Source organism: Arachis ipaensis, chromosome B01 (assembly GCF_000816755.2).
Source record: "Arachis ipaensis cultivar K30076 chromosome B01, Araip1.1, whole genome shotgun sequence".
Taxonomy (NCBI): Eukaryota; Viridiplantae; Streptophyta; class Magnoliopsida; order Fabales; family Fabaceae; genus Arachis; species Arachis ipaensis.
Genome location: NC_029785.2, coordinates 131,127,792 through 131,137,813, shown reverse-complemented (window position 1 = coordinate 131,137,813; position 10,022 = coordinate 131,127,792). Strand labels below are relative to the sequence as shown.

General features: G+C 32.0%; 2 protein-coding genes and 1 long non-coding RNA gene across 4 annotated transcripts; 2 read left to right on the top strand and 1 right to left on the bottom strand.

Annotated features, from left to right (window-relative positions):
* Window positions 2,497-2,941, top strand: LOC107639167. Its single transcript, XM_016342612.2, has one exon. It carries the CDS (start codon window positions 2,542-2,544, stop codon window positions 2,809-2,811), a length of 270 nt encoding a protein of 89 aa, XP_016198098.1. The 5' UTR covers window positions 2,497-2,541; the 3' UTR covers window positions 2,812-2,941.
* LOC107639155 (DNA-directed RNA polymerases II, IV and V subunit 9A) lies at window positions 2,575-5,231 on the bottom strand. Of its 2 annotated transcripts, none has more exons than XM_016342591.2 (4): window positions 4,311-5,231; window positions 3,843-3,918; window positions 3,286-3,444; window positions 2,575-3,147 (listed from the first exon to the last, which is right to left on the bottom strand). In XM_016342591.2, exons 1-4 carry the CDS (start codon window positions 4,337-4,339, stop codon window positions 3,058-3,060), a joined length of 354 nt encoding a protein of 117 aa, XP_016198077.1. In that variant the 5' UTR covers window positions 4,340-5,231; the 3' UTR covers window positions 2,575-3,057. The 2 variants fall into 2 exon arrangements, with proteins under 2 accessions (XP_016198077.1, XP_020960971.1); XM_021105312.1 differs by having other exon boundaries at window positions 3,286-3,441.
* On the top strand, window positions 5,237-6,591 carry LOC107639182. The gene is made up of 4 exons (XR_001620001.2): window positions 5,237-5,398; window positions 5,550-5,606; window positions 5,801-5,868; window positions 6,184-6,591. It is a non-coding gene; the product is annotated as an uncharacterized LOC107639182 (long non-coding RNA).

The window sequence follows — 10,022 nt, the reverse complement described above, 5'->3', positions numbered from 1 at the left end:
AAAAGGCACCTACTTAAAGGAAGATGTTAAAAACATCTTTTTATGAAGATTCTTGTATTAAAAATGTATTTTATTTGTTTAATCACACTTTAAAAAAAATAACATTTTTGTAGCACATCAAAATCAAACCATACAATTTATGATCTAATGATAAAAAAGAAACATCTTCATATGAAGGTAATTGTAAAATTTTCATGGTAGTATCCACCAAAAAAAATACTAAAAGGCTAACACTCTTAGTACAAAAGAAAAAAAAGTTGACTAATATTAATATTAGTATTGTACAAGATAAATAAAAAGAAAAAGATATTTATCATGTAACAATTTTTTTATCCAGAAACGTATTTTCGTATTATACTTATATATTATGCTAGCTATAGCAGTAAGTGGGGGCCTATGTCCATGTGTGTTTGTGAGTGAGGTGTTGACACTTAAAATCTAGCCTTCGAAAAATGGTAGTATAATTTCTTCCCTCGATTAATTGCATGACATGATTTTTTGCCAAATGTATAATTTTCTTTGTTCCCGTGCAATGCCTTTTTTTTTTCAAGGATAAAAAATAAACCGATACTCTTAATTAATGAATCAAATACTTAAAAATTTTAAGTGATCTTGAAATAATTTTACGAAGAGAGAAAGAAACCAAAGGGTTAACTACTCTATCGGAAATGATCCATTCTATATAACATTCGATATAAAAGGAATATGAATCAAAGTTAGGACTGTGTCACCTTTGCATTGATTCCCTTATCAATACAGCTTTAGATGAGGAATAAAAATGATATTTGTATACTAAAATTAGCCACTAAAATCAATCACTAATATATTTGTGTATAAATATATATGTGTAGTTTAATTTATTTTCAATGTGTATTTTTATATTTTAACATGTATTTTATATTGATGACTGATTTTGATGTACACTTAGCTCGAGACGAGGAATGAATAATAATCTTACTTCTTTTTTTATTATTCGTCCATATACTAATAACAAGTTAAGATGAGTACAGAGTATAGGCGCCACTTGATTATTATTGGAGCATCTTATACGATTTTGGACATGATAGAGAAGGACAAATAACCAAAGCAAATTAAAAACTGTATTTACATTTCATGCTCATTCAAATTCCCTTCAAGCTGCAGCTATAAAAAGAACGCTTATTCCTCCTCAGCCACACCAAACTAATCTAAACCTAATTGAAGAAGCAGATTATACCAACATCATATTTCAATATGGCAGGGATTGCGTCCGGAATCTGCAATATTGCTCTTGGCACGAGTGATGCTCGAAGACCAACACAAGCTGATTCTAGGCCTAACAGGAACACCACTACCGCGGCCGTTGCCGCCACCACTACTCCTATTCCATGTGAAGAGCAGGAGAGGAAAAACTGCTGCAAAACAAGGTCTCAAAATATAAAAGGTCTAACAAATCAGACCGGATTTGTGAAGGGCAACGCTAATGGTGTCATCAACTTTGGCACCTTGACTAGCAATCCTTGAAGCCCAGAGGAAGCCATGATCTAATTAATCCTTTGATAATATGCAAACAAGATTATGTATAATAATAATATCGTACTAAACTCATGTATCGTACTCAATAATATAATAAGATTCATGTTACTGTCCAATATGCAACTTTATAAGTCTTTAACAGCAGCATCTCGCAAGCTAGTTAGGTGAAATCAAATTCATTTGGTTTCCCATGATATCTCTTAATCTGGCAGGCTAAAGACTAATCCATCACGGATCGGAGATCGAAGCTCCATTTAAGGGTTTGTCGCTGGCTAATAAATTAATGCATGCACAAGATGAGATTCAAACCTCCGACACTTAGTGATTCATGTCATATATTAATGTGAGTATCGGGGATTTGAAATTGCAAAGTTTGACATGACGGACCAAAATATTATATAGTATTTACACTGAAATAAAACATAACACGAGGAAAAAAGAGAATGAATCACGACCTGGCCAATTTAATTCAAGGGAAGGAAAGTCTACGAGCTCAAAGACATGAGTAGGGAGTTTAAACCTTTGATTTGGAAATTCTGACTTGCTTCACTCAACCATATTCTTAACGTTTGAAGTTGAAGGATCAAATTCATATGCATGATTAGTAGTTATACAGTTCAGTCATTTTATTCATTAATAAATCTGATAAATTAACTAACAAAGATGTAATTTTGTTTTTAAACTCGCCAAAAACTAAACGAAATCGCAGTTATTGAAGACAAAACTTCTGATTATATACAAATAATTAAATTCAGTTTCATAAAATATCTAAAATGCTTACTTCTTGAAATACTTTTACCGGGTATAAATTTATTAAATGGAAAATGATTTGAATATTAGAATATATGAATCTTATACCACACCCATATATGGTAGGAGAAACTTATAGTACTGTATTTGCTTAGCTTAGTGTTCAAGCTGCTACAACATATTCCTTGCCCAGGATATAAAACCATACTATATTTCCTAAACTCTCTAGCCTAAGCCAAAAAACAAAAAAAAAAAGCTCCATATACCTAAATATCAATGGCAAATTCTCTTTTCCGGTTGTTTGGCCTCATTGACGATGAGGACGAATCTGACCTTGAGCCAAGGCCGCTACACAACCAAGGTGGTGGTGTTGCTTCATCAAGGAAGAGCACCAAACCGCGAAACTCGTTGAACAACACAGGGCCACAAAACTTGAAAGGTCTTATAAACAACACTGGCCATGCTGAGGGTAATGGTAATGGCTCCATCATCTTCGGTGGCTTTGATTCCTCCACCACCTACACTTCTGTTAAGCGTCGCAACTGATCGGGACTAAGATTATATCTTTAATTTCCAATAAAAGAGAGGCTGATTCTGTTTTATATTTAACATGTTCCCTGTAATATCCTATGTACGTTATAATATATATAATAACAATATTATGCTTTCATCTCATCATTTTGGTCGTGTTACATATCTAATTCTATATCACTCCATATACTAATTCCCTATGCTGCTATCCAGGATGAAAGGATTTGATATCTTTTATGAGAAGATGGATTAGAGTGAAGGTTATGAATCTTGATCTCGCCATCGGTAGCCACAGTTTGGGTTGCAGCAAACATAAGACAGTGTCATACCTTCTTCCCTTCTAATAGTTCCCTGCATATTGCATGCGAATCAAATACTTAACATCTTACCCACCTAACTGCAGATTTTATTCTACTAACAAGCATAAATATGGTTCATTCAATCATGCCATAGTCAATTCAATATAGGTGGTAAAACTAAGGAGTTAACCTGGAAGAAGACAGCTTCTCCATGATTGCATTGAGCGCAACGAACAGACTTGGTACGAGGAAGAGTTGGATCTGAAGCTACATCTTCCAACACTTGAGTTCGCTCCTCAGCCGAATGATATATCTCATTTCTATACACACAGTTATTGTCAGCAACCTCCTGAACAAAAAAATAACTGTTAGTTATATTATAACAGTTCCAACTTCCAACAGACATATTCAAATAGGGTAATGCTAGATGACCAACTTTTTTCAGCTAACATTAACCATTTTTTTTTTAAATTCTAGACCCTAAATTATAAACACTTAAGCTAACTAAAAGTTAGTTCCCTGTATTTTTCATCCAAATAAAGCAACTGGGTCTGGATCCGAATAACAAAAACCAAGGGTCAAATTTTGGCCATGTAGAAAACAAGAATTCAATAAGGTCATCCATTACTATCCTGATGGTAATGCTGAAAGGCTACTTCTAAAAGAACCGGTGGTTTAGGAGAAATTATCTTTAAATATGGTTTTGTGAAATCTTATTTCAGATATAGAGTAAGAAAAGAGAAGAACCTGATGATCACAGGTGCGGCAAGCGAAGAAGAGAATCTTATGCTCCCTGTCTTCCTTAGGATAAAGAATATTGTTGCTGCAGATATGGATACACATAAATAAAATGAAAATGGTTGAATCAATAAAACCAGTGGGACTTAGTTTCCTTGTTATTTAGTTTCCTTGTTATATTTCTCTATCGCTCTTATGTTTTGGCAGGTATTTTGCATTCTACTACTTTATGCTAACTGATCAGTTAGCATAAAGTTAACTGTGTTGGTTCAAACTTGATAGGAAACAATTATACACAAACTGAAACTACATACTTTACGTTATTAGTTGGTGGATATTTATGCTATTGAAGCTTATCATCTCAAAGCTTATTAACCACAGCATTGTTTATTAAAAAGTTTCCTATAATCGAAAATGAAAGTGAGTAGGGAGGGAAAGAACCAAATTCTCTTCAAACAAGAGAGAAAAATGATCTACCATTCAGGGCAGAACTTGTACACAGTCATCTTAAGACCTTCTCCTGCAAACTCCCACTTGCTAATCGTAGGTAAATTTCGCCAGGTTTAACTTTGGGCTAAACAAATGCATAGTCTTTAAAATACTCTGGTCAATTTTGGCCAAAATAACTTGGTAGAACGAAATAAATGTTATGTAGTTCTTTCTACCATTTTCTACAGGAACAAAACGATAGGCACAGAACGAAACCAACCCATCATTATGTATACCAAACTAGGAAAGTTGCTTATCATTTTATTTTCTCTTCGGGAGGTTTCATTTTCACTCAACAGCTCATGGACCCACCAAATATAAAGTGTATAATTAAACCACAAATATAATATGCATCTACATGGAAGAAAGTGAAATTACGAAAGGACTTTATATACTATTGTGTTTACTTTTTTTTTAATTAAGCTGAGCTTAATTGAATATATGAGGAGAAAATGTCAGTGTGTGAGAGGACAGGTGTTACCCTGTTGCAAATAAGTTGCAAGCGATTGCGGACTCTGGCACTTTTAGGGGCATCCACGTGTGGATCATACAAACACGTGTTCTCCATTTCCATTACTACTTCTTCTTCATACCTCCCACTGATCTTACCAGTCACCTCCTCTCTTCTTCTTCTTCTTCTTCTTCTTGTTACCTATCTTATCAGTTGGGTGTTGTAAGTGCAAGTGGAAGATGAATTCTAAAAGCAGCAATCTGGAGACCCGTTCACTGCTTGATGAGCTTAGCAGCTTCAACCAAGGGGGGCTCTTCGACTTCGGTCACCCTCTCCTCAATCGTATTGCTGAAAGTTTCGTCAAAGCTGCTGGAGTGAGTTCTCTTTCTAACAACTAATTAACTTGATCTCTCTTTCTCTCTCTCTCTCATTCTCGTTCTCATAATTATTCTTCATTTGTTGCATCCTATTTTCCTTTTAATTGAATGGCAACTGCTGCTTTCATTTCCTTCTCTCAGTTTCCGATTTCATGAAATGATATGTATAGGTTCAGGGCTTGATAATACCGGTGGCATGCCTTCCGAAGTTTCTGGCGCCAAGAAACATCGCTTGCCCGGTCTCAGAGGTACATCAAACATGCCCGTATTAATAATTTTGAAACATAGTAAAAGAAAAGGAGAAATTGTGGCCATTTATGGTGATTGGGTTGGGAGTGAATCTGTTATTAGTTGGGAAAAATAGTAATATTTGTTTCCCATTTGCTTTTGTGCATGCAGGAGAGACCAGCAGCAAATCCCTTGAGGCCATGGTGAGTTCATAAAACTTCGAATGCTGTATATGTATTTCTGGTACATTCTCTTTATACATTCCATAAGAGATTAGTGAACTAGCCTTTCATATCCTATAGTTCTTTTCCCGTGACGGCTTTATTTTTTCCTTGCTCTTTGTATTCAGGCAAAATTTAGGTGTGTTGTGTTTACCTACTTCCACTCTTGTAAACAGAATCTTTTGTTTTTCTAAAATGCAGGACTGGCTGCTGGGATATACTCTGGTCTCACATATGGGCTGAAGGAAGCTCGTGGAGCTCATGATTGGGTAATGAATACCCCAACAATTTTTTTTTTTTATTTGTTCTATTTATTTTTATCTATTTTGTAGTGATATTACACTGGTAAGAGATCTCTGGCGGAGTTTCCAATAGTTTAGATGTTCATTTCCAGATAACTAATACATGTAACATGCTTATTAGCCTAATAGCATGCAGACTAATTAAAAATATTTGGGTATTAAGTATTGACCATCAAACTTCTGGTTAGTAGTACCTATTATTTTCTTTAGCTGCTTATAGTGGTAGATGTTATGTTGGTTGCTACAAAGTTGACATGACCATTTGATTTTTGAATGATGTAGAAAAACAGTGTAGTTGCAGGAGCAATAACGGGGGCAACACTTGCACTGACATCAGAAGACACATCTCATGAACAGATTGTGCAATGTGCTATTACTGGAGCTGCAATCTCGACCGCAGCAAATCTTCTTACCGGAATATTCTAGACAGAATATTAGTGATGACCACCCTCTTAATGATTCTACTTTTGAAATTGATAATTGAAAACCGTCTTGTGTTGTCTTGGTGGATTTATGGATTCTTCTAGTTACTAGTTAGGACATGTTTTTGAACTACTTGGCAAGTTGTTCCGTCTTAACTCGAATTTGTAGTGTTGGACACGGCCTCCTTGTTAAAGTCCTTTCGAATTAACAAGCTTCTTCCCTTGCAAGGAGCATCCGAATTAAACGTGACACTAGTTTTAGCAGTAATTACATGAGCAGTTCCTAAAATATTCTGTTAAGAGATTGTTAATCATTGTGTATTACGCAGAGGTCACTCAAACGCAATATAAATATAACACTTTACTGCTTAAATATGAAGCAAAAGCTTTGGGCAAAATATTAAAAATAAATACATTAAACAATATATGCGATTCGTCACCTTATAACTCGGTCTTTATTGTGCATTATGAGTTATAACTCGACGTTAATTATTATTTATTCTTTGCTTGTAACCGACACCTTCATTACTGACTTAATGACTATTATGAGTTATAACTCGACGTTAATTATTATTTATTCTTTGCTTGTAACCGACACCTTCATTACTTTCATTACTGACTTAATGGCTATCATTTCAATTTTAATGACCAAATAGTCATAACATGAATATCATTCATCAATTCTATGCGTATAAAAGGAACCTTCTATATCTAATTTTAAGAGGCAACATGATAAGACAACATGATAAGTTTTATAAGTTCTATATCATGTCTTACCTTCTATATTCATAGAATTATTCTTATACTTCTTAAACACTTACTGATTTGAGCGTCGAAGTGTCTTTTGCAGGTATCTATCCTCTTGTTCTCTCATTGCTGACGTATAACTCATTCCGACGAGAAGTTTGAAGACATTCATCGACGGACAAGCTATACACCGGCCAAACTCAGCAAGAACAATTGGCGCCGTCTGTGGGGACGAGTAAAATAGTTCCTACTCCCCTTAGGTTCATAAAATTTGATTTACATTTAAATTTTTGGACCAATCTCAACAATCTACTTTAAGATTTTATTTAATACCTCTTATCAAATTTTAATCTATCATAACTTTTTATAAAGTATGTACTTTATACATTTGAATTGCTTTACTTTTATGTATCATAATCTTTCACATATCATAATCGATCAATGAACCAATCCGAGAATAAATTCGGCTTTTAATCAATCTGAGAACAAACTCGATTTTCAATCAATCCGAACACAAACTCACTTATCAATTTTGCTTACTTTTTCAAAGTTTTCTATTTACACAAGTAAAATTATGTATTTTATTCAACATACTTTTGCATTTATATTTTGTGTAACTAATATTTATTGATTTATTAGTTATATTCAAACCTCAATATATATTCTATACAATAATGACATATGACAACCATGTCGATTTCATTTTTATTTCATTATGTATTATGTTTTTATTGCTTAATGATTTCATTCATACAATTAAATGACGGTAATGACGAGTTTAAATCTTAAAATTTGATTCCATCAAAAATTGATTATATATCAATTGTATATAACTGTTACACTATTCACTTTATACTATTAAATTTTATGTTACTATTTGTTTAATGTAAAAAATTAAACAGGCAATTTACTATTATTGCACGAAGAATATCCCTCGTCATATTGTAACTGCTAGAAAAAATATACTAAATGTATAATTCAATAACTGTTATCTTATTACTTTATTATCAAATTAAAGCATGTCCTACAAAACAAAATTCAAATATTCACATTTGCCATGTATGACATTCATATATGTCGTCTTCTTCTCTACAATTATCAACTTTCAAGGTATATTTTTCTACTTTGAACTCTTTTACTTTTACAATATATATCAATCAATGTATGTTGCGATTTTAGACATATTCATTTTCTCAATTCATGTCGTATGACCTTTACTATAAATTGTAAATATTCAATAACTAATTGTTTTGAGCGAGAAATTTATCAATAAGTTGTTGCGGGACGGAAAATTTTCCAAGACAATTAATCATTATATCCTCGGACCATAAAATCGATTCTGTCAATAGATATCTCTGGACTTTTCAGTTCACATACAATCAAATGTTAAAATTGTTCTTAAGTAGAAAAGTATCCCTCACTCAACTTTCTTGATTGAATGACTCTTATCACTCAATTATTTCTTGAATAAGTGCCGACATAATAACCCGACTAAGCTTGGGGGCTCACCATATCATTATTTACTTATCTTTTAACAGAGTTATAACTCATTTTATTTTCTAAGCTTAGCCTGGATCATATGATCAGTGGACAAAGCTTGGGGGATGTGATCCGTCACCTTATAACTCGGTCTTTATTGTGCATTACGAGTTATAACTCGGCGTTAATTATCATTTATTCTTTGCTTGTAACCGACACCTTCATTACTGACTTAATGGCCATCATTTTAATCTTAATGACCAAACGGTCATAACATGAATATTATTCATCAATTCTATACGTATAAAAGGAACCTTATATATCTAATCTCAAGAGGCAGCATGATAAGTTCTATAAGTTGTATATCATGTCTTACATTCTATATTCATAGAATTATTCTTATACCTCTTAAATACTTACTGACCTGAACGTCGGAGTGTCTTTTGCAGCTACCCACCCCTTGTTCTTTCATTGCCGACGTATAACTCATCCCGACGAGAAGTTTGAAGACATTCATCGACAAACGCACTATACACCGGCCAAACTCAGCAAGAACAATATGTTTAAAATATAAAAACAATAAATAAAATATATTTATTGGGTGAATTTTTATCCTTATTGAGTCTTATATATAAATAAATAAATTGAACAATAAATAAATTTATGACATAAAAAATTACGCCTTAAAGAATACATATTAAAAATAAATTAAACCACATATATATTTATATATAAACACATTAGTAACTGATTTTAGTGTACCAATAATATTTTTATTTTATGTATTTTTTATTTTTACTAAAAATGAAGAGATTCGAATCTGCAACCTTTTTAAATGAGTATAAGAAGAAGAAGACTATGACATTTAAACTATAACTCATTAACATTCTTTATTGTGTGTTGATTAAAATATATTTTGCTTAAATATGGTTATTTAAAATTTCAACTGCACGTCTGCACATTTTTTTTATCTTAAAAAATAGTCCTACTACAATAAAATAGTGTTATAGTTTTATATAACGATTATTCTCATTCTTTTTGAGAAACACAAGTCTACAAAAAAATATATTTATTTAATTATTTAATATAATTATTCATTTGTTACCCAAAATTTTAAAAATAAATATAAAAATAAAATATTATTTTAGTTTTTAATATTTGAACTAAATTTTAATTTGATCTTTAATGTTTTAAACGTCTTATTTTAGTCCTAAAAATTTTTAAACGTCTTATTTCAATTCCAAAAAATTTTTAAGTGAATTTATTATTGTCCCACCATTAAATTTTATACAAATAATTCACATAATGAAGAGCAAATAATATTCAATTTTAGTATATAAATAAAATCGATGAATTATCAATCACTAATACAAAATTTTTTTCTTTAATTTTTAAACATTAATGATTGATTGTTAGAATTTAAAATTTTATACAATTTAAAAAAAATTGAAAAAAAAAGATATTACAAAAAAT